The 25,993-nt window shown below is 38.3% G+C and overlaps 1 protein-coding gene across 1 annotated transcript in view; it reads left to right on the forward strand.

Annotated features, from left to right (window-relative positions):
* The window catches only part of LRRC8C (leucine rich repeat containing 8 VRAC subunit C), a 68,276-nt gene extending 59,362 nt beyond the window's left edge, over nucleotides 1-8,914 (forward strand). Inside the window, exon 3 of the mRNA XM_016122979.2 lies at nucleotides 2,470-8,914. Coding sequence (XP_015978465.1) covers nucleotides 2,470-4,743 — 2,274 coding nt within the window. The 3' untranslated portion in view covers nucleotides 4,744-8,914. The remainder of the gene's footprint in view (nucleotides 1-2,469) is intronic.
* Nucleotides 8,915-25,993: the final 17,079 nt, after the last annotated feature.

The following is a 25,993-nucleotide window of genomic DNA, read 5'->3' on the forward strand; positions in this document are numbered from 1 at the left end:
CTCCAAAGGTCTGTCATCTTTCGCCATTAGGAGCTAACCTGTGGAAAGGCTGGGAGGGGGGACAGTAATGAGCCTGCCTAGTTGCTTGGCAGATTAGCGCCTTAAAAAGGTGCCTGACTTTTTACCTTCTAAGTGATCTTGCTTTCACGCTATTCTTCTGTATTTTCAACACGCCGCTAACAATGTTAGCTCAGAGGTGTCACTCTTGGGGAAGGTGCTCAGGAAAGCACTTCTTTCCCTGCTGGTCTCCAGCCCCTTCTGCCTGTTCCACAGATCGTTGAAGCATTTAGTGAGACCCCAAATGGGAAAACATCCAGAACATGACACAAACACTGAACTTCTTTCTTGTTTCTCTTTTATATTCCTTCAAGATAGTCTGGCATTTGTCTGGGCTTTCTCAAACTCCTCTTTTCTGTTCCTGATGTTTCCATGATAGAACGAACGCTTGACTCCCAAGATATATGAAGAATACTCTGTGGAGATATGGGAAAAAAATTAAAACTTTTATTTATAATTATCTTAACAGGAAAGGAATTAAGCTTTTCTAATACTTGACGTAAGAATTGATAGTCCTTTCTGAATATAATTATGAATAAACATACATAGACTGAGTGGGTATGGCTTAACATCTGTTCTCTGATATAGGTAAGTGATAAAAATATTTGAAGACCACTGCTCAATTTTCACGCCTCTGTAGCCACTGAACCCTCTGAATGAAATCATATTTGTTATTCTTCTCTGCCTTCTTTTGATTTACCTAATAAGTGATTGCCCCTGCTTTATCTTTCAGGACAGAGCTTTTCTAAATCTTGTGGCGAAACTTCCCCCTCTTCTCTTAACCTAATTTTTTCATTGTTTTCTGCTATGGGAAGAAGTGAGCTTTTTTTCCGATAATACTTTGTCTAACGTGATTCGTAATTTGGAAGAGTCAGATTGGGATCTTTTGGGGTTAATCTTAGAAATTCAGTAAAATAAAGTAAGAATGTGGCTCTGGGTCCAGGTGCCCTGGTTAGATAACATTCACAAGTTTCTTAACCTTTCTGTGTTTTGGTCTTCCCATCTGTAAATGGGAATAATAAGAGTATCTGCCTCATCCAGTTAAGGTGACAATTAAAAGAATTAATACCCATGACACTTTTAGAATAAAAGTCAGTTGCATATTAAACACAACAGAAGTTTGCTGATGTCATCACCATAATCACCATCCTTATCTTCATCCCTAGGAGAGGTACGGTCCACCCCCAGACCTATGCAACTCTGAACTGGAAGTACCAGTTCTGGAATTATTCACTTTCTCAGCAAATATAACTAGTTACCTTATATATATAAGGCCCTCTACTAAGTGTTGGTTGTCTACACCATTGTCAAACTTTATATTTCTGTCTGGGCCATAGCAGTCGACTTTGCAATGAATTCAGTTTCTACTTCTTTAGTCAAAATAAAGGACTTTGGTGTTACAAAGTAAACATTTTGCTGTTGCAAAATCACTAAACACTGTGAATTTCCAGCCATTTGATTTTTAAGGTACAAATAGACTTTCCCTGCATTATTCATTCCACATGTTATTGCTGTCAATTCCTTAGTTATTATTCCTCCTCTGAACTGTTTGTTTATTGTTTAAAGAATTCCACTTACATGTACTTCTTCCTGGGGATGATTCCTCCAGCTGATTCAAGGTGTATTCTGCCTCTTACTATCTAATCTTTAAAAAGGATACATTCTCTCTTACCCAAATTGTGATTTTATGAGACTGCCGGACATTTTTATAGCTTAATATTCTTAGCAAACTGAAGTGTTGGTAGAGAGATAGAAGTTCTCAATATAATATTTTGTATGAAAAACCAGCCAATTTAATATATAATTATTTTACTATTGAACAGTTCTATATTCTTTCTCCTCTCTCTGAAGGATTTTTTCTTTTTGTAAAAGCTTAGTAAATTTCCTTTATATTAAAGCTGCTCACATTCATCTATGCATGTAGTCCAGGATATGGGTAAAAAGAAAGGGGAAATGATAAAGTCAGAAATTTCTTCCATATTTCTTCCTTCCAATCCTTTTACTTCTTCTCATACACAAGCTAATATACTCTTTGGAGCCGTCCAATTCAAGATCGAGCCTGATAAAGGGATGTACTTCCCAGACCCATGGCTGACTAATTCTCCCAGGCTCCAGTGAGGGGGAAAAAAAATGCAAAATTTTTAAAAATACATGACTCTTCTTTAAATATTTATTTTGTCACGAATTGTTCTATGACTTAACAAAACTGCTGTCTTATGTCATAACTTAGACATATATTTAATTTTTCCAACATGTGGGCTAAGAATAAAATCGTGGTGCTGGAACTGAACATTTTATTCTCCAGACAAAGGAAATGGACATTTATTGGATGTTATTGCTGCTTTCTTTGCACTAATGCTATTATGAAAGCTCTTTGAATAATATAATTTGAACATATCATTTCTGTTTCAGGTCATGCAAGACAAGATAATTTGCCTTCCGAAGAGAGTTCAGCCTTCTCAGAACCACTCGTCTGTTTCGAATGCCTCTCAAGCTGTTGCCGGAACCACCCCACTGCCTCCACCTAAACCATCCCCGACTAACCCCGCCACCGTGGAAATGAAAGGACTAAAAACAGATCTGGACCTTCAGCAGTACAGTTTTATAAACCAGATGTGTTATGAGCGAGCCCTCCACTGGTATGCCAAGTATTTCCCTTACCTTGTCCTTATCCATACTCTGGTCTTCATGCTCTGCAGCAACTTTTGGTTCAAGTTCCCTGGCTCCAGCTCCAAGATAGAACATTTCATCTCTATCCTGGGGAAGTGTTTTGACTCTCCTTGGACCACGCGGGCTTTATCGGAAGTGTCTGGGGAGGACTCAGAAGAGAAGGACAACAGGAAGAACAACATGAGCAGGTCCAACACCATTCAGTCTGGCCCAGAAGGCAGCCTGGTCAACTCTCAGTCGTTAAAATCGATTCCTGAGAAGTTTGTGGTTGACAAATCCACTGCAGGGGCTCTGGATAAGAAGGAAGGGGAGCAAGCAAAGGCCTTATTTGAGAAGGTGAAGAAGTTCAGGCTGCATGTCGAAGAAGGTGATATACTCTATGCTATGTATGTTCGCCAGACTGTACTTAAGGTTATAAAATTCCTAATCATCATTGCGTATAATGGTGCCCTGGTTTCCAGAGTTCAATTTACAGTGGACTGTAACGTTGACATTCAGGACATGACCGGATATAAAAACTTCTCATGCAACCACACCATGGCACACTTGTTCTCCAAACTCTCCTTTTGCTACCTGTGCTTTGTAAGTATCTATGGGTTGACGTGCCTTTACACCTTATACTGGCTGTTCTACCGTTCTCTAAGGGAGTACTCTTTTGAATATGTCCGGCAGGAGACAGGAATTGATGATATTCCGGATGTGAAAAATGACTTTGCTTTTATGCTCCATATGATAGATCAGTACGACCCTCTGTATTCCAAGAGGTTTGCAGTGTTCTTGTCTGAAGTGAGTGAAAACAAATTAAAGCAGCTGAACTTAAATAATGAGTGGACTCCCGATAAACTGAGGCAGAAGCTACAGACAAATGCCCACAATCGGCTGGAGTTGCCTCTTATCATGCTCTCTGGCCTTCCAGACACTGTTTTTGAAATCACCGAGCTGCAATCTCTAAAACTTGAGATCATTAAGAATGTAATGATACCAGCCACCATCGCGCAGCTAGACAATCTCCAAGAGCTCTCTCTACACCAGTGCTCGGTCAAAATTCACAGTGCAGCACTCTCTTTCCTGAAGGAAAACCTCAAAGTCTTGAGCGTCAAGTTTGATGATATGAGGGAGCTGCCTCTCTGGATGTATGGACTCCGGAATCTGGAAGAGCTCTACCTGGTTGGCTCTCTAAGTCACGATATTTCCAAAAATGTCACCCTTGAGTCTCTGCGTGATCTCAAAAGCCTTAAAATTCTCTCTATCAAAAGCAACGTTTCCAAAATTCCTCAGGCAGTGGTCGATGTCTCCAGCCATCTCCAGAAGATGTGCATACATAATGATGGCACCAAGCTGGTGATGCTCAACAATCTGAAGAAGATGACCAATCTGACAGAGCTGGAACTGGTCCACTGTGACCTAGAGCGCATTCCTCATGCTGTGTTCAGCCTGCTTAGCCTCCAGGAATTGGACCTCAAGGAAAATAATCTGAAATCTATAGAAGAAATCGTTAGTTTCCAACACCTGAGAAAGTTGACAGTGCTAAAACTCTGGCATAACAGCATCACCTATATCCCAGAGCATATAAAGAAACTCACCAGCCTGGAACGTCTGTCATTTAGTCACAATAAAATAGAGGTGCTGCCTTCCCACCTCTTCCTATGCAACAAAATCCGATACTTGGAGTTATCATACAATGACATTCGATTTATCCCACCAGAAATTGGAGTTCTACAAAGTTTACAGTATTTTTCCATCACTTGTAACAAAGTGGAGAGCCTTCCAGATGAACTTTATTTCTGCAAGAAACTTAAAACTCTGAAGATTGGAAAAAACAGCCTATCAGTACTTTCACCGAAAATTGGAAATTTGCTAGTCCTTTCCTACTTAGATGTTAAAGGCAATCACTTTGAAATCCTCCCTCCCGAACTGGGTGACTGTCGAGCTCTGAAGAGAGCTGGTTTAGTTGTGGAAGATGCTCTGTTTGAAACCCTGCCCTCTGATGTCCGGGAGCAAATGAAAACAGAATAACTTATTTTTGTTTAAAGTTTGACTGAAACATGCTTCTACCAAATACAGTATAAGTAATTAGGTAGTCTTAATGCCTTTCCTATTTTAGTTTTTTTTTCTTTTCACATGAAACAAATGTACACAAAGATTTAGTAAGGAGTATGTATTTTTTAATAAAAATTTAATTGTATTTTTTCAGTATTAATATTTTAAAGTTTTATTTGTCCTGGAACCTAATGTATCTATTATTGTTTTCTACTGACAGAAACAGATGGTTCCATCTGTTTTTTTGTTTTGTTTTGTTTGTGTTTTTTTTTTTTTTCCCCAGTTCATTCTTATGATAGGGAGGGAATTTTAGGTTGCATGCTTTTCGGTATTTTTTAAATAGATGAAGACATTTTGCCAAGGTGATTTTTAGCTTGTTTACACCTGTATGGTTCCTTGTTTTTGTTGTCACTGTATACCAAGGAATCTGTGCTAGTTCTTTTAATACCAACTGCCTTCTCCATTGGCCAAGCCCTTCATTCTATAGAAAACTCTCCTCTGGAGTTTAAATTCACATAAGTGCATTGTCACAGACTATTCTGTTTAAATTTTCCTCCCAACTCCAGCAGAACCCTAAACTATGTGATTTCATACACCTGACAGTTAAAGTTATCTGTAGGCAAAGATTTTGTAAGTGAGTAAAGACAATAACCTTCTATAGTTGGCATGCTTAAATTGGTCACTTGTAATTCAATTGATTTCCATTTTTACCAACATTTAAAAATATTTAAAAACTAAATACAGAGGATCCCCCCCCCTTTAATTTCAATGTAGCCACGTAGTACTGGTGAACAACCTTACAGAAACTAGATTTATTTTAATTAAACTTTAAAATCATAGAATTAGAAGTCTGGTTTTGAGTAACTTAATCATCTTTGATATCTTTACATGTAGATATGTCAGATGGAAAAAATTTCACTACTAAAGTATTCTGTTAAAGAGCTGGTGCACGCCAGTCAGGCAGTATGGCAGTGGAATGTATTCAAATTCTGCCTGTTGCACAAAATAATCCATTTATACATACATACACACACATATATATATATTAATCAGTTTTCCTCAAGTCTGCAGTTGCTAGTGATGCAAGTACAGGAACTCTGCTCTCATTAGCTTAAAATAAGTATCTCATATAGAGTGGTTCTGTTACTTTTTCTTTAAATGTGAATAAATTGCTAACTGGATTTCACTTAGCAATAATCTTTGCCTGATGGTCAGCAGAGCTTTTATTTGTCTTTGTACTTAAAAATTCATCATAGTATGAATGAATCTTGGGCAAAAATTTTCACTAATTATTAAGACATGTGGAACAGGAAAATAAAAACACTACTTGCGTCTTCAATCCAGGACCAGTACTATTGATCATGGAATTTTGCTCTATTTACCAAATCATATTGACCATTTTCCAAGCTGTAGTCTCATCCAAGAAAGTTTTGTAACTTAACAATGAGAAAGAAGTAGGAAGATGATTTTAAAATTTTCTCCTTGATCCTGGTGACTTTGCTTAGTGTTATTTTGGTTCATATATGGAATATAACTACAAGAACTACTCAGCAGATAGATGTACCTCAATTATGTTTTAAATGTTACGATACATCATAGGTTGAAGGATTTGGGAAAGAGAGGCTTTTTATTCATTTAATAATTAAATCATGTAAACCAAAGTGCTTCACTATTTCTGCCCTGTGTTAAAGTGTTAGGTTGGTGATTTCGTAAAGCTGATTTTGACCTGGGATTGAAACGATACATTTAAAATAGTAACATGGTTATATTCCTTACAGGATAAAATATTCAATTCTAGAAGACTGTAGGATCCTGACTTTGAACAATGTGCTGTATTTAGAAACATAGCCCTATCTGTTTTAAACAAAACAAACAAAAATCTGGAAGACTGTTCATAGCTGAGCATAAAAAAATACCCTGTTGAAAGGTAAACTGAGATAACTACTGGTAAAACACTGAGTGCACTATTTTTTCTGTATAAAACATATAGTTATTTCTATATCACCCTTCAAAAGGGATCTATTCAGGTTAAAAATTTATGCTGAAGTCTTTAGTGTTAACTCATAATCTCATATGGGTTCATAATTGAAGTAAGTTACTAATAATTAGTTTTTATCACTTGTAACAATTTGCTTGAATGTCCAGAAGATTTGCTTTGCTTTCTTAATGATTTCTCAGGTTTACCCTTAACCTATGTTCTAAATAACATCCAATAAATCAGTATTATTCTATGACTTTATGTTTTAACTAAAAAGGAAAATTCATACATGTTTCTATTAGACTTTATAAAAATTCAAAATACTCAAACATTATCTTGAGTCTAAATTTTCTGAGTGGCCCTTTTTAATATTGTAGATTTTGTTCACGTTCTTAAGTAAAAAGTATTCAATTACTATTTAGCCTTTAAATGGGAAACTCAGGTAAATAAACTGCTGACTTTTCTAAGGTTCTTTAACGGATCAACTCCATATAAAAGGAATGTTTACCCTTTCTGTATTTTACAAGTCCTTTTGCTAAAAATGAATGACTAGCTCTATTTCTCCAACCTATATCAGATTCATGAAAAACTGCTATATGTATATAAAAGCACCATATGTACTCATAATTCCTATGGCTGCTTGAAGACCATAACGGGTACACTTTTTGGTCAGTTTTCATGGTTAAGTGTAGAACAGTTAGGCTGATGGTCTGAAACAGAACATATAAGTGTATAGCAGTGGGACTCTCCTAAAAAGACCATGCTTTGGAAAACTAGTTATGTGTCGAGTTTGCATTTTGTTTCATATTTAACACACGCTTTTAATATAAAGTTTTTTGATACAGTGAAACCTGTTATTTATAACTGTAAAATCTTCTTATTGTTCACCCATTTTGTTCCCTGCCTTTACATTTCCCATATAGCTATTGTAATAAGTTCTAACAATTTACATGGCATCCTGCTTTTTTCAGAAAAGCATGGAAAATATGCCTGCAAGGAGTATTTTGTTTATTTAGAAGAGATTCCTTATCTGTTTCTCAAGCCATCTTTATAGGGAGGGGCTTGAACAACCTGGAATCTTCCTTGGGTTACTTGAGATGAGGAAAGTTCAAATTCTTACAATATGCTCTCATGATTTCTGATACTGAGAAGACAGAATCTTTCTATCTTTTCTTCCCATTTCCCCCAAGAGTTTTGCTGTTATTTATTTCCAAATTCTACTGTAAGTTAAGTCCATTTTTAAATAGTTCCTATGACACTCTAATTTCATACCAAATGCCTGATACATAGTAATGATATATTTACTTAAACAGTGAACATTCATGATTCTTCTTTATGAAAACTGTCAGCAGTACTTAGCAGATAGATGAGACAAATTCCAATATAATTTCAATTTGTATTTAGAGACTAAATTAAGATTCAATTCAGATTTTCCTATTAATACTGAATGTGATAATGCTATTCAAACAGTTCACATTTGAGCAGGATCTGAGTAACTCAGGGTAGGGATCCATACTAACCATAAGGGATTTTGTCATCTTTCCTCATGTAGTCAGACACTTTACAAGAAAGCTTAGACAGTCTCAACCAGACCCGCCACTGAGTTTTCAGACTTAGGGCTCAGTGACATGCTTCTAATACAGTTTTATATCAGCCTTCCACACCAAGGATCCACTCTCACTCCACCTTCCCAAGCCATCCGCTGATAAGGGCAACATCCTTAAGTTCATTTTAGGAATAGGGAAGAGGGTCTCTTCTTGCCCTAAGAATTTTTTTTTAAATCAGAAGACCTCAACAAGGGGTATGTAATTTTGAAAACCTTAATTTTTTAGCCATATTAACAGTTCCTACACACGATTTTTGATGTATAATTTGCTTTCTGCTGAATATCTTTCCCTCTCCTGCCTCATCTTGCCTCTTTTCATGAATATTTTTACTGGGTTCGAAACTCAATGCCTTATGTGCTCTCTCAGTTTTCCTTCTACCACTTGTGTTCTCTCACCGTCTGTATGTGTACCGATTCTGTCCAATGCTGGCAAATGTCTAAGACTGTCAAGAAAATGCTTAAGACTTGATTTATCATCATGCAAATTCATGATAAAATGTCTTAATGTTATTTGGCTACATAGTACACAGGAATAAAAAATAAAGTCTTTTTGTTACTTGAAATCGAGATTTGTCCCTTATTAGTTTGGAGAAGTCCTGTTTATCTTTTGCATTTCTGTTGTAGTTTTGCATGTTCCGTTACCAAGGCTCCCTGTACTCTGCAGGAAATGGGCTGCATGCATTCTTCCACTTTGTGTTTAGCAGTTTCTGCAATGGCAACTAATTATTTCCTCCTTCATTCACTGTACTGCATCTACCCAAGGTGCCCCTGGAGTTTCATTTGGGGAACTAGTTCCCAAATATATAATCTGCAGTGCAATTTCTGTGCATTTGCCAGATCAGATTGCACAATTGCTGCCCAGCCCAGCTTTCAGTAAATACTTGGTGATAATGATTGTGGTTACATACAGGAATCAGAATGGTTCTACATAGCCAGGAGGCCTCTCCTACTTAACCACAATACACTCCAGACTTAGCAAAGCCCTTTATAACAAAATTTTGAGTGCCACTTATACATAAGAAAATTGTGATAGGTAACTTTCAAAGCTAAATTGTGATTTTATGTATTTTTCTACAGTCATTTATGGCTCACTTATTTTACTGATAATTAACTGGTGGTCCTTTAAAGGACTGTTAAGATAAAGAAGAATTATGAGTGTGGTGAGAGAGGCCATGCAAATGTTGTCTATCAGAAACTTAGAAGGAAGTGAGTGAGAGCTCTGGAGAAATCTTGGAGACGAGCTGAGAAGGGCAATAGATTAGAAATATCTGGTGATTTCAGTGCACTGCAGAGCTCTGTCCACTGCCACCTTTCACCCTTCCATCTTTTGATCCTTTTAATTTTTGCAGAATATTAAGATAACTACTGAAATCAAATATATTGATTCAGTTACTTATTGTTGGCTAGCAAGATGCACGCACTTTGGTTTGGGTGGAAAAGTATGTGAAGAAGGAAGTCACTAAAGCCAATTTTAGAGTTAGGGAGGTACTTACCAAGCCATCCCACAGCCTGTGTATTTCTGAATGTAAGTTTGTACGTCTTTCTAAATATCCAGTTAGGGAAAAAGTGGAAAACTGTTCATAAGCTGCATTTTTATGTAAATCTTCGAATACAGGTTATACTTTAGATTTCATATTTAAACATGTGAACAAATTGTAGTGCAAATAAACATGATCAGGCATACTATAAATGATAACGTACTTATCATAAGTTTGAATATTTTGCATAGGAGACGCAGCATTAAACAATGGTAGTATTGTCAAACATCTAAACAAACTGGCTATTCTGATGATTTTGATTCATAGATTATTTGTTATAAAATTTGGCAACAAGTAGAAGATGGACTTTATTTTTTAAAAATCCTTTAAGGAATTAATTTTATTTCAAATCAAGTAACTCCAAACAGCATCATTAATAAAGTGGTTCAGTTCCTGTTAGTAGTCTGAGGTAATATAGATCTTGGAAAAAGTAACACAAAAGAGGTAACATAAGTTTTACATTTTATATGTCCTCCACAGCTCTTCTAAGAAGAAAACAATATCAAGTTTCGAGCAGCGATTATGATGTAGAAAAAAAATTATAACGTTTCTTCTATTTGATTTGCAAAGATTCTTGGGATTCCCTTACTTTCACATAGACTATGTGGAATAATTTGTTAAAATAATCCTCCAAGTAACATTTGGACAGCTTTGAATATCTCAGGCTGATTTAATCCAAGAGTAACTAAAACAAATGCAAAAACATGAAAGTATAGTCATTGTAGTTTTGAGGAATAAATGCCTATGAATTTGTGACATAGTTGTTGAGTTCTGTTTGTGCCCATCACATTGAAATAAATTATATTTCTTAGTGACTTAAATGGCTCTATGGAAAATGTGGTGTAGCCAAGCTCAACAAAAACCTGAAAGACCCATCTACATCAATAATCTTTTATGGTGTTAAAGAAAAATTTATTCTGACATTTTTTAAAGTGATAAGGAAGACTTTATTCAGGATTTATTATTTATTCAAGATATATTTTGAACTCTCTCCAGGTACTAGACCCTGGTGGTATGACTCAGACTTTCTGAGTAGTCACATTCTGAGCCTTAGCAATGTCAGCATGCTAACGGATTCAGTTGTTCTCTGCATCTAGGAGCAAAGATAGGATGTTGACAGCCTTTATGAGGAAGTGTTTAAAATGAGTTCATGCTCGTGAAATTGAAAACTAGAGATTCCGCTTCAATCGGAGTAATCAGTCTAAACATTTAGCTACATAAATATTTTAAATCCAGATAACTTCTTAAACTGAATTGGTGTCAAATGGGAAACATAAAGAATGCCATAGGGGTTAAGTACCTGATTTATATTACGTAAGACTTTTTCATTTGTTTGTTGAGGGGAGGTGAGAAATAGAAGCGTGACTTGCTTATGTGGGGATAGAAAAATAATTTGCCTTCTACCCTTCTAAGTTCTTCTGGCTAGAATAATAATCAAATTAACATAAGACAGTAACAGGAGAAAGTGACCAAACATATTATGTATGTACATAAGTGGATTCCATAGGTATATAAGCCCCAAAGTCACAGATATGCCACTCTGGGCTAAGGAGACAGAGGCAGGGGTCTGACGTTTCCAGGGTAAAGCAGGAAATTAACAGGCAGATGAGAAGGAGCAAACGGGTGGTGAGTCCTTGGCCACCTAGAAACAATGGGACACTGAGGGTAATCTAACAGGCAGACCTTGCCGGTTTCTCCCTGTCTGCCACATTTCATTCATATATGCCAAGATGAATCCGCTGAGGCCCCTTTCCCACAGCAAGTTTTTATATCTGGATTTCTCAGGCAGGTAAAAATCTCTTCTGGAGTTTGTTGGGCTTTAATTGCTTTCACCTTGAAATAATTTACATGCCAGGGTGGCACATTCTGGGAAATTCATTCTGGACCCCTACACTTAACAGGGAGCCTCCTGATGAAGGATGCTCAGTGCACTCTCTAAAATTTAGGCTGATTTGTTGCCCTTCAGATTCTATCAATGACAATGTTAAAATAATTAAATCTCAAATGCAGCAAATCAGCTAGACAATTATTTTCAGACAGCTTTCCCTAACTCACTAAATATAAAACTGCTAAAATACGAAACTAAAAGTTTTTTTTTTTTTTTTTAAAGAAACTGCCAATGACTACTGAGTGTTTTAATAATGAATCTGATCAAGCACTTGCATCAGAAATGTCTGAAAGTTGACTCCAAAATCTTTGGTGGATGCTGATAATGGCATCCTGAATAGCTCTGACTACAATATAGTAAACCACTATAGTGCTCTAGGCAGTGCTGGCAACAAATGAGTGACACTTGCTCTGTGCTCCTTGAATTGGTAAGACGGGGACCATAGGGTATCACATATTCATATAAATGCCTTCTCCATCTTCAATCTGTCCATCTAAATCTAACTTTGGCTCTACTTGTTAAGACCACCAAGATTTTTCAAGAGTTTTAAGACTTATTTATAATTTCTCTAACAGTTTCTACCTGCCTCTCTAGTTAGGGCACTTATCACTTGTACCAAGGTTATTTTAGGAACTATTATATCTCTCCTTCCAGAGTTGGAGGCCCAGTGAGTGCAGAAACCAAGCCTTACTTATATTTAGATTTCCCTAAAGTGCTTCCCATCATGACTTATATGACATGGACTCTGAAAAAATATTGCTGAGTCAATCAAGAGGCCTAGCTATTCACTGAGGGCCTTGAAACTGTGAAGGGCCATCATCCCTGTTCAAACTACTTCCTGGATGTGCTGTTTTCCTAGGACTGCTATTACAAAGTGCCACACACTGGGTGACTTACAAACAGAACAAACAGAAATTTATTGTCTCACAGTTCTAGATGAAGGTGTTCTGAGGGCTGTGAGAGACAGTCTGTTCCAGAACTCTCTCTCTTTTGGTGGTTTGTCGGCAGTCTTTGGTGATCCTTGGCTTGTAAATGTATCACCTGGATTTCTGCCTTCATCTTTTTTATGGCATTCTCCCTATGAGTGTCTATCTCTATGTCGAAACTTCCCCTTTTTATAAAGACACTATCACATTGGATTACGACCCACCCTAATGACTTCATCTTAACTCAGATCATCTGCAAAGACCCCATTTCCAAATAAAGTCACACCCACAGGTGCTGGGGTCAGGACTTAATATCTTTTGGTGGGATACAATTCAATCCGTAACACTGGGCAATATGTTTCTCTTTCTTGATGAAGCTATTACACGTCAGGTTTATTAGAAACATTAAATTTAGATCCCTAAAGACAGGCTCGTCAGAGGTTTTCAAAGAGTGCTTTAGCGAGCTCTAACTCTCCAACGAAATAGCTCAGGAGGACTCAAGAACTGAATAGGGCTCTCAGTTTCATATCTGTTCCAATTACTATTGCCATGTAACGAACCACCCCAAAAGTTAATAGGATTAAACGACTATTTTATTACGCTCTCAGATTCTTCGGGTCATGAATTTGGACAGGACGCAACAAAGACAGCTTATCATCTCTGCTCCACAATGTCTGGGACCTCCGTTGAAAAGATTCGAGAGCAGGGAGCTAGAATCATCTGGAGGCATCTTCATTCCCACATCTGCGCTTGATTCTGGCTGTCCGCTGGAACCTCAGCTGAGCCTCTCCACATAGCCTGGGCTTCCTTCCTCACAGCAGGCAGCTTCAGGGTGGTCAGGACCTTACACAATAACATAGAGCTCCAAAGTGACTGTTCCTACAGAGAGACTGACTATTGCCTCCCCTTTCATGACCCAGCCTCGAAAGTCACATATAACACTTCTGGCTCACTCTATTTCTTGAAGCAGTCATAAATCTTGTCCAGTTTAGGAGCAGAGGAAAGGGGACACAGACCTCATCCGTCAATGAGAGGAGTGTCAATGTTACATTATGAGAAGGCTATGTGGGACAGGAAATATTGTTGTGGCCATCGGTGAAAAATACAATCTGTCACACTATTCACACCAGCTTCTTCAAACATTGGGCAGCATCTCTCTCTGACTCTTTAATATTTACTAGCAATTGTAAATAAGAAATGCAGGATCCATAGAGCCCAAGTAACACAAATTTCAAACTATCTTTCAGCATATTTAGCAGTTATTGTAGAAAAACAGAAAATTGAGAAAACTAGTGGTTTCTTTTTTCACCTCTTTGTTCCTAATTTTTTTTGGCAAGCTAAGAGAGCCTTGTAAAACTGCTGTTAATGAGCTAACTGAAACTGAAAGCCATCGTTTCATTTTACTGAATCGCATTTTTTAAATCATTAACTTTTGACAGGGTTTAAAGTAGGTTCTTTCACAGATTTTATCTATCATATGCTTCTCCCAATGACAGCCAAAATGTCCTAAGTTGCTCAGAGACACGTGTGTCTGAACAAATGTACACGCCCCTGGTCTGGAATTTACACAAATGATCAAGAGGAACAGTCTCATCAGCGTCTCTGTTGAAAAATGAAGAGACCTGGGGTGGCGCCTCAGCCAAGTCCCGCAGCTTTTGTTCTTATCCAGGAGTCTGCCCAGGGCCCTAGATGCCCCCTCCCCAACCTAATGACACCTTCAATCCCTTACTTTGCAGCCTTCTCTGGTAATTCCCAGTTCCCATCCTTCTAGCTCAGGGGGAACATTTAGGGGTCGAAAAAGTTTTCTAGGAAACAATTACTCACAAGCAAAGGGACCAAAAAAGTCCCAGAGATGTTCTCCAGCAGACAACTTAAATGAATGACTCGCAGCTGGGCAGCCTGCCCTGTTATAGCTCATGTGAACTGAGTCTATGTAACACTGTATTAAGATCAGTGTTCTCCCACCGGCCTAGTAAATCTCCAAACCAACTCACTGAGGGTTCTTCTCCCTCATCTTCACTCTTATAAAGTCCACCGAGATATTTAGCTCATCCAGCAAGAATAACAGCTTAGTAGCACATCTTCCACAATAAGACTGTACCACAGATGTCAGCTGGAATCTGAACATCTCTTAAAATTTAGATGACATTGGCTATACTCTCTCTTCAGTGATCTTGGGAAGTCCCATCCCCTCCCCAAGCTTTCACAGTTGTTGGTGTGTTCCTGTTTTCAGGCCACTGCTCTGAACTTCTGTTTCTACAGAATGTCTTCCCCTCATCACCTTACCCTTCGGTCCCTGTTCTGTACCTGAAAGATGAATCTGCCCTGCTCGTTGGTTTCCCCCAACACTCACAAGGCTTTCGTGCATTTTAGAAACTGGAATGAAGGTTCGGAGAGATAGCAGTGCATTCACGAGAGCCAGGCAAGTTACTTTAAAGCTGCATGTGATACAAGCCCTTCAGCCTGTCCACAGAGTTATTCAGCCACCCGCGTCTTGCCTCTCTCAGCCCCATCTTTTTTCTGCTCCACAACCCCGCTCTCAAATTCCTCACCTGCAGTGCAGGGCAGTTTAACTTTCTCTCTTGTTTCTTGGTTTCCTCTCTACCTTCTGGCTCTCACTGCTTTCATACTAGCAGTTTATCAAAGTTTTTCTCAACACACTTTCATCCCGGAAGAGGAATTCTGGTGCCCACTGTTAAATTGTTTAATCAGCCTGTTACAGGTTGTTTCTCTCACCTGGACCTCCCTGACTATGCCTCCTGTGTTCCTCAAAATTCTCTGCTTTTCTCCTTTCTCTGAATATGCCAAATCCCCAAGTTTGATCTTCAGCCCTCTGTCCCCCTTTATCCCTACCAGAGGCCTTAGTGACCTCATTTACTTTCAGGGCTAACTCTGCAGGCTTCCCGTAACAACTCCCAGACCTCTGCCTCTACCTCTCACTGCCAGCTGTCTTCCACACAGTTCCACTTTCCTGTCATCTCAAAGTTACGAGATGTGCCTGAGAGGAAAACTCATCCAAGCATAACTATTGTAAAGGTAACAGCCTCCTATCTTAAATGATATCCCCTCAAACCTCTCATCCTCCATCCTTCATCCTCTCTCTCCTCTTCTCCATTGCTAGACTAATTCTCCAATGTATAAATGATTTTATTGCCCCTCTGATTAAAACCCTTACCACTGTCGTCTTTCTTTAAAAATTTTTTTCAATTATAATTGACATTCAATGTTATATTAGTTTCAGGTGTACAGCATTGTGATTAGACATTTATATAATTTACAATGTGATCACCCCAATAAGTCTAGTATTCCCTTGACACCATACATAGTTATTACAATATTATTGACTATATTCCCTATGCTGTACTTTACATGCCCCTGACTATTTTATAACTGCCAATTTATATTTTTTAATCCCTTTACCTTTTCACCCAGCCCCCACAACCCGCCTCCCAATTGGCAATCCTCAGTTTGTTCTCTTTATTTCTATTTTGATTGTTCATTTAATTTTTTTTTTAGATTCCACATATAAATGAAATCATATGGTATTTGTCTTTCTCTGACTGACTTATTTCACTTAGCATAATACCCTCTAGATCCATCCATGGTCTCATTCTTTTTTATGGCCAAGTAATATTCTATTGTGTGTTTCTATCACCTCTTCTTTATCTGTTATCTATTGGTAGACACTTAGGTTGCTTCCATATCTTGGCTATTGTAAACAGTGCTGCAATGAACATAGAGATGCATGTATCTTTTTGAATTAGTGTTTTGGATTTTTTCGAATACATACAAGAAGTGAGATCATTGGGTCATATGATAGTTCCATTTTTTATTTTTGAGGACCTGCCAAACTGGTTTTCATAGTGGCTGCACCAATTCACAAACCCACCAACAGTGTACTAGGGTTCTCTTTTCTCCACATCCTTGCCAACACTTGTTCTTTGTTAGTTTTTTGATGATAACTATTCTTACAGTTATGAGGTGATATCTCATTGTGGCTTTAATTTGCATTTCTCTGATGATTAGTGACATTGAGTATCTTTTCATATGTCTATTGGCCATCTGTATGTCTCCTTTGGAGAAATGTCTATTCAAGTCTTCTGCCCATTTTTTAATTGAATCATTTCTCTTTTTGGTGTTGTCGTTGTATGAATTCTTTATATAGTTTAGATATTAACCCCATATCAGATGCATCATTGGTGAATATTTTCTCTCATTCAGTAGGTTATCTTTTCATTTTGTTGATATTTCCTTTGCTGTGCAGAAACTTTTTAGTTTGATATAGTCCCATTTATTTATTTTGTTTGTTTCTCTTACCTGAGGAGACATATCCAAAAAATTATTAAAATATATGAGCAATGTCAGAGAGTTTACTGCCTAAGTTTTCTTCTAGGAGTTTTATGGTTTCAGGTCTTACATTAAGTCTTTAATCCATATTTTTCAGCAACTTCTCAAGAAGTACTAAAATGTTAATTATTCTAATGCTGGCACCACCCCAATTCTGTCCTTACTAAATTAAAATTGTCTTCTCATAGTTTATCACCAGTCCTGGTTCTAATTTAGGTAAAAACCATCTGTACTTCTACCCGCATCCTCAGTCACAAGTCATAGCTATTTCCAAGGTTTCTATGATGTAATCTAAGGTTTTATGGCAGGAAAGTAAAATGAAAAGACAATGAATAATATATGCAGTAAGCAAAGTGATGGTTAGCTATATCATGGAGCATTTAGTGAGGGCTGTGATGAGAAGTGGGTGGAGTTAGGGAAGGATGGTTTATTCTTTTTCCTCTGATTCGAATGCTGACAGATGACTGGAGACATTGGACTAGAGCCACTCTCATTGTCTCATAGCATCTTAATCCAGGAGACCATATAATGTGATACACAAGACTTGAGATTCGTTCACGGTTTACATCCATCCCATCTCTGCCACTTTCTCAATGTGTGTATTGGAAGAAATCACTTAGCTCCTTGAGTCATAGCCTCCTTATCTATAAAACGGCCAGGGGTTCCCAACTGAAGGACTGTTGTGATGAGTAATGGTGTGACATATGCGACATGCCTAGTTCTATGCTTGTACTTAAAAAATGTGCTAGTATTGTGATGTCTAAGCTCTGGATAATGAAAAATAGCATAACATACTGCACATTTTCCTAAAGTCAACACTTAAATTTTAACACCTAGAATGTGCTAGACATTGTCTTAAAGGCAGTAAGTCTGTACCTTTGCCATCCTGGAGCATCCTGGGGAGTCACAGGTAAGCAGTTACCTTGGGCAGGATAATGAGTGGTACAGCAGGCATGTAAATGCAGTACTCTGGAAACACAGGTGCCTTCTCTACCAACCAGGATTTGTCGAGCACATTCCAGGTACCAGACACTGTTCTAGGAGCTGAAGAATCAAAAACTAATACGATCTTTGTTTTTAAACAGTTCCTAATCTAATAGGAAAAGACAGCCATGAATTCAATACCTACAATATGTCCCAAGAGTTCACCTAGAAGTCTGTTCCCATTACGCATGAGCACAAAGGAGGGTGTGGTTGGATTTACCTGGCGATAGAAAGGTTTCAGGAGGTGAACCCGAGCTGAGTCTTGATGTGGGTGACCCCTAGGCAGAATGAGAGGACTGTAGGAAAAGAGCTTTTTGGGTGGGCACAGAGCCTGAAAGACCGACCATATGGTGTAATTGGAGGATTTGGAGGAAGGGAAGGACTAAGGGCCATTGTAATGGGAGATGAAGATGGAGGACACATTAGATCAGTTTGAGGGTGTCCTGTGCATGCCACTCACATCAGAGAACTCTTTAGTTTATTCTTCAGGCAGTAGGAATGGGAAGGAATTTAAGCCCATCTGCACTTACATGCAAAGCCTGGATAAATCTTATAGTCTGTCTGAGACCTTCCTCTCTGTTTCTAAATCCTTATAAAAAGAAAAAAACTACCATCTGGTCTTACAGAAAATCACAGGCTGAAGAGAAAAGTGTAGGTAGGTTGACAATGCCTAGAGCAAACTTGGCTGTGCATAATGAGACTCATAAACATGAATGTGTTGTTTTAACTTGTCCTTGGCATTAGGGAACCCCAAGGAAACCACCCGGCAGACTCGTTCTCCTTTGTCCCTGCCTCTTCCTCTTCTTTCACACCCTAGTTTCTTCCTTTACTTTGCTGCCATTTTTTAAAATAGTGCAATTGATTGTGGGAAATTTGCCCTGTTTAGAATCTGAAAAGTCATAAAGGAAACCACTCAATTAAACTGAACTCTGAGTGTCATTTTCAGGACAAAACTTTCCTCCTCCCTCTGCCCCAGAGCCTTGCGGTGCTGGGTGCTCATTTGCTGGTGCCATTGGTCTCAGAGCACATGAGGATGCATGCGGTTTGTATCTGCCCTCTTTTCTGAAGCCCACTCCCTGGTGAGCCCAGGCCACCTGCTTGAGTCATGTGGGCTGGATGGTCCAGTTCAGAAGGTGCGGAGGAGGACGTGGCTTGGCTCAGCCAAGCATCCCTGTCTGACTTCTTGCTCTTTTTCTGTCCCCAGAGGAAAGGTGGAGCTTTCCTGCCACAGAACTTAATTTCCTTTTTCCTTTTTTAGAACGCTGCGTTCCTATCCTACCTCCTTGGCAGAATGGGACTTCACGTTTCCTATGGACAACGCTCTAGAGAATCCCCTTTTCTCAAAACTAAGGGCTTTGATGGGCCTTCTGGGAAAAATGCAAATTGAAAAGCTAGAAATCATCCCCTCTCCCATTGCCATGGTACCATTTCTTAGCGTATTTTGCACTCCCTGCTTTCCTTGAGGCTCAGGTTCCTGCAGGACCCCAGTGAGCTTGTCATGGTGGGAGCTATTCTGTTATCTGAGTTCACCCCGACTATACCCAGGGACCCTCTCACTCTTCCGACAACTTTCAGACGCAAAGCAAACACCACCTCTCTAAGTGGGAGTCAGCTCCCACATTGGCTGTCCAGAGGGAGGTGGTAAAACCTGGAAGTGATGGAAGTTCATGCCCTGTAGGGTGAACTTAAACCCAAAGGTGCTGACCAATAAATTCTACCCTCTCTTTTCCTCTTATAGGTCCTTCCTAGGCTCAGCGGCTTGCTACACCCTGATGGAGATGTTCCACGTTGCCAAGAAACCAGCTGTGTTTTATTGTGAAGCTGTGACCAATTCGTTAATGAGTATTCACTTTTCTCCTTTCCTGCCTTAATTTTCCTTTTCTCACATTTTTCGAACCCTGCCATTGCACCTCCCAAAGAAGCATTAGCAGGTAACCTTTGCCTCAGCCTATTTTTTAGGGAACTCAGCAAGGGTGGCCCACTAAGCTTATAATAACTCTCTGGACCCATGAATGTGTTTTTTTGTGCCTGGGCAGGTTTACAACCATCTCTCCCAACACTTTCTAAAGCGCCCAAATGTCATTCCTTGTTTCTGCCTTGGAGGAGAACAGATTGAGATCTACAAATCCTGGAAAACATTTAGTCAAAAGGAGAGCCAACACAGCACTGTTAACAAGAGGAAGAAAAAAAAGATGGAAACAATCTCAGCTTCCAAAAAACAAAGTGATTTTTTTGTAAGCAATAAGTTTTTACAATAAAATAATAGGTATACATTAAAAATAATGTTACAGGCATATTTATCAATATATAAATGTATTCATGATGTGAATAAGTTGAAAACAATTTTAAACTAAGTACAGTATAATCTCACAAGAAATATATATATTGATGACAGCAGTATGAGTGAATTCTCTTTTATTCTTTATATGTATCAATTTAAAGTTTTTTCCTCTATAAAATATTATTAATTATGATTTTTTAATTTAAAAATAAAAGTATCCTCAGCCTGGTGCTCACAACACACATTTTGCCAGCAATATGCTATAACTTTAGGAGAAAAATGAGATAAAGACCCCAGAGGGACTCTGGAAGACTAAGGATAGCAGATAAGCTTTTATAGGCTTTTATGTTTGGTGAGAATTATTAACAGGATATGGTTTATAATTGTTCCAAATGATATATATTTGCTGAAAGATAAGAGTAATGTTTCTATATCTCTAACAAGAGAAAGGTTATGGTATTGCCTTTATAACTATCTTTTGTGAGACAGCTCATCAAGCATGCCCATGCATTTCATTACTTTATTATAGTTAATAATTATACTATTCCTAAAATAGACACATTGTTCCTTGACTACTTCTTTTGGTATGCTTTTTAGTTCTTGAGAATTTTTAAGAATAAATCATTGCATTTGTACAGGGTATGGCAAATGGTGGCAAGTCTATTTACTCAACACACACTAAGCTTTGTCCATTTTTCATAAAACTAAGCTGGGTCATGGGGCATCAGAAGTTGAAGACACCAACTCTTCCCTAGTGAGTTAGTAGGGGAAAAGAAACAAAGAACTAACTTCTGCAGTTGACCGTAGTGGGCACTCTATGCTCATGTCTCTCAATCCAATTTGGGAGGCATGAGGTGTCAGGAGATACTTCCCCAGAATCAGTGAGGTTTGAGCTGTAGGTTGAAGGATGTGTGGGAATTAGCCAAAGAGAAGGAGAAAATCGTCTAAGCAGAGGTTAGGAGACGTTAAAGGAAGCAGATCCAGGGATTGAAAAGTTAAATCTGTTGATCAGTGCTGTCCAGAACTATCTGTGCTGATGGGAAAGTCCTATATCTGTGCCGGCCAAAACAGTAGCCACTGCTACATGTGGCTATTGAACATGGGATGAATTGAAATTTAATTTTATTTCTCTTTTTTTTAATTTAAATTTAAACAGTGACATGTGGCCAGTGGCTACCGTATTTTTTAAACCACTTTATTGAGGTATGATTAACATATACAAAGCCATACATAATTGACGTATACAACTTGATGAGTTTAGAGGTAAGTATGTTACCTGTGAAATAATCACCACAATCTATGCCATAAATATCTCTATGACCTCTAAAAGTTTGCTCCTGCCCTCCTATTATTACCGTGTGTGTGTGTGTGTGTGTGTGTGTGTGTGAGAGAGAGAGAGAGAGAGAGAGAGAGAGAGAGAGAGAGAGAGAGAGAGAGAGAGAGAGAGAGAGAGAGAGAAGAACACAACATAAGATCTACTGTGGCTACTGTATTGAACAGCACAGTTCTAGATGAGATCTGCTGCTAGATCGCATATGTTGTTTTTCTCCTGGTAAGTTTCAGTTTTTATTTTAAAGGTGAAAGGAGTCACTGCAAAGTTTCAAAACAGATTAATTACTTGAGTAAACATGGAAGAAATATTACTTGAAAATTTGGAAGCAAAGTAATTCAACCAGTTTTTAACATGAAACATGAGTTCATTTCCCATGACCTTCTTAGAGAAGGTGACAGAAAGGAAGCATATAAAACAAACACGGCCATAAAATTCACCTTTGGAAATGATCTGGCAGTCAAAATGACCATTTAACCTACTACAAACCAGTAAGTAAAAGATAGCCATCACAACAGGAAATTCAGTAAGTGACATTAATGGACCATTCACTAGGGTGAACATAAAAATGGCCAATTAAACACGTAAATGAGATTTCTGCTTTCCAACAACCAAATTAGTAAAGTTTTCTTTTCAAGACTGTTTATTGTCGAGGATACAGATAAACAGTCACTCACTTAAGTGTCCTTAGGAGAATAATGTGGTACATTCTTTCTGGAGGTCAGTTTGGCAGTATTTTAGCAAAAGACTTAAAAATATTTAAGTCCTGTCAGATAACTATTCCATTTCTTGGAATTTACCATAAGAGAGTAATTAAGGATTCTTGCAAAGATGCATGCACAAGGCTGATCATGTCTGTATTTCATACAACATACAGTGAGGGGAAAAAAGGAGAAATTTTCTTCTTTCAGCTAATAATTAAATCAACATGAGACAGGTTAACAAGAGAAAACTAACCAAATTTGGTTAAACATATGGGTACAGAAATTTCACATACATGAGAGGTTCCGAGACAGGTAAAATGAGAGGTTCCGAGACAGGTATGTATCCTGAGCTAAGAAATGAGGCGAAGCACATTGGAATTACAGAGGGAAGGAGGCTAGAGCAGATATTCAGAAATTAGAAGTTTGCCCTGCCATATACATAAGTCATAAAAAGTTATCTCAGATAATTATTCTTACTATGGGCAAGGCCCTTAATTTAAATTCTTCTAGGCAGTTGACAGGGAGGGGGAAGGCAGAAGTTTCTCTTGAGCCCACAGGATCTCAGTTGCATTTAAAGTAGCACATCTGGGGAAGACATGTTCTGAACCTCTTCAAATGACAACCTAACTGTGGTTCCTCATAATTTATTAAATAAATTATGATACATTTACATAACTGAACACTACACAGACATTAAATGTCATGTCATATATGAAAACTCAACTGCATGGGGGAAATATATGTGAAGTTTATTTTAGTGACAAAATATTAAATCCCTGTTAGAACATAAGATTTCAGTTGAATGTAAAAAAAATTATAGAAATAGAAAAAAATACTTGAGGGATATTCACCAAAATGTTAATGGTGTTTATCCCTTAGTTGTGTGATTACGGGTGATCTTTATGTTCTTCTTTATGTTTCTCTGTATTTTATAATTTTTTACCATGAAAATCTCTAACATTTAAAATAGAAAAGCATTTTTTTTTAAGTTGAGGTAGTTAATTACATGGATAGTGTTCAATTATAACAGAAGTAATTGAAAGTATATAATTGCCACACTTCTGTTACACTAGCTAAAATAAATGAAGTGGCGGCAGGCATTCGTTAGTCTAGATTCGTGGACAGTAGAGCTTTTAAAGAGGCTAAATGACTTAGGCGTCCTTTCCAGAAACTCTTTCCTGCTGTTGGCAGAGGCAGAAGTACTTTAATTAATCAAAATAAAATGTTTCCAACCAGACATAATTATGTGTGTGAAGAGGACCTTGCAGCAAGATATGTGGGTAGTTTATATAAATAGAAGGAATTTTCCTTCTTCCTAATTAGGTTCTTCCTAATATATTAACCTAGATATACCAGGAAAAGAAGAGAGGAGAGAGGTAAGGAGGCTTTAACCAGAGACCAAACAACAAGACCCTTCAGCCAACCAGAAATTCTTCTGCCTTTAATTTTTAGAAGAAAATAGGAAATCTCAAGAAAGCGACTCTAAATTAACAACTTACAAGATATTTCTCAAGGCTTTATCAGTTCAGACTACTCTGCAGACTTCTATGTCAATACTGTCATTTTCTTCCAATGAAAATAATTTCTAACGGTGAATCTGAAATTCCAGAAGATCTTTATTATTAACTAAAACAGGTTAAATTTTGTCCTATATAGTCTACCTATAATGAAGAAGGAAGGGAGGATGGGGGGAAAAATAAAAGAAATGAAGAAAGGGAAGGAGGAAGAGCAAGGGATATACAGACTGGGAAGACTGGCTCCCACCCAAAGACTCACATGTTAGCATCAGAGATCTGACTCCCAAGCGTCTGGTACATCTCTGTGCAGTCTGGTCAAATGTCCAGTACAGCGTCTCCCCTTATCTGTAGGGAATACGTTTTAAGACTCCCAGTGGATGGATGCCTTAAATCACAGATAGTACCAAACCCTATATGTACTATGTTTTTTCCTATACAAACATACCTGTGGTAAAGTTTAATTTATAAATTAGACACAGCAAGTGATTAACAATAATAACTACTAATAAAATAGAACAATTATAACAATATACTATAGTAAAATTATGTGAATGTGATCTCTCTCTCTCTCTCTCTCTTTTTCTGATAATTGATGTAATAACCAAGATGGCTAATAATTGACTAAAGGTGTGTAGCATATACGGCATAAATTCACTGGAAAAGTGGATGATTCACATCCTGTCCAGATGGAGGGTGACAGCATAAGATTTTATCACTCTAATTAGAACAGCATATGCAATTTAAAACTTGTGAATTTTTATTTCAGGAATTCCCATTTAATATTTGCAGACTGAGGTTGAACGCAGGTAACTGAAACCACGCGAAGAGAGACCTCCGTTAAACTGATATTTCCCTTGGGGACGGAGAGTCCTGCTCTCCTTCCTCCTCCTCCAGGTGGCTTGGAGGCTCATAGACTTTCAGGACTTCCTCCCCTGTCAGTTACCTCCCCTAGCTTAGCATCACAGCAGGAGAGTTTCTCTGCTCTGAAATCTCCCTCATTGCTCTTCTGGGATTCTCTGATGAACTGTCTAGGCAATTCTGCTCATACATTTCACTTCCAGTTGTGTTTAGTGACAGTTAATGATTTCTGTTTTGGCATTTGGAAACTTTATTAATAATGACGCCACCTTCTCCTCCTCCTGGTTTATGCAGATACTTAGATGGGAAAGGAGAAAACACAATTTTTTATTTCTAAAGTGACTTGGATGGGTAATGGGGTTGAGGCTTAGAAGTGGAAATAGAGGTTCGTTTTTGGACAGACGATGGCAACTATGGATCTCAGCAGATTATTCTATTAGAGTTATTATCAAGTGACCAAGCCTATGTAAGGCATGACGTGGGTCTCAGTATATAAGGAAAAACAGGGACAATATAGGAGACCTGTGAAGAAACATATCTACTTGTATTATTTTAAAGTACATTTTAAATATCTGTGATCAATGGATGGCGTTATCAGAAGCAGTGTCAGATGAATGAGCAATTTCACATTTTTGAAAGCGAACTCAGTAAGTCTGACCCTGCCTCAGGGGGCAGCAGGGTTAATCCAGAAGCTGCTGGATTCCTGGCTCCTATAACTACCTGGAACCCTGTTCCCTGTCCCCCAGCTGATCTATACATGTGCTCATGCGTGCACACACACGCCCACACACACCCACACACACCCAGCATGTGGCAACAAACGAGTCAAGAGCAAAGTGCTACCACTGTAGGGATCACATTCACCTGCTGCATCCAGGTCTCTGGTGCTGTATTTCTGACTCCCTGCTTCTGAACTGCATGTGCCCAGATCCTTGGTGTCTGCCTGAAGGAGACTCGGCTGATCTGAAATCTCTGATTCATATTTCCCAGGATTGTGACCCCGGTTAGTTTCTATCCTTGAAACTTGACTTCTGTTTGTAGCACTTTCCTGCCCAGCTGACTCCTAACGCTCTAGGGGCTACTGTGCCAAGTTGCTGTCTCTGTCTTTGTGAGGTGATTGCACTTGAGATTCGGCGCTCGTAGTCACAACTGAGTGTATCTTAACCAAAAGGTCTGAGCATACCAAGTTTCATTAATTATATGAAAATGCACATCTCCCCAAACTTAGGTGACCCCTCATCTCTTCACCTGACTATGGTGCTCTTCCTC

Source organism: Rousettus aegyptiacus, unplaced genomic scaffold (assembly GCF_014176215.1).
Source record: "Rousettus aegyptiacus isolate mRouAeg1 unplaced genomic scaffold, mRouAeg1.p scaffold_m13_p_1, whole genome shotgun sequence".
Taxonomy (NCBI): Eukaryota; Metazoa; Chordata; class Mammalia; order Chiroptera; family Pteropodidae; genus Rousettus; species Rousettus aegyptiacus.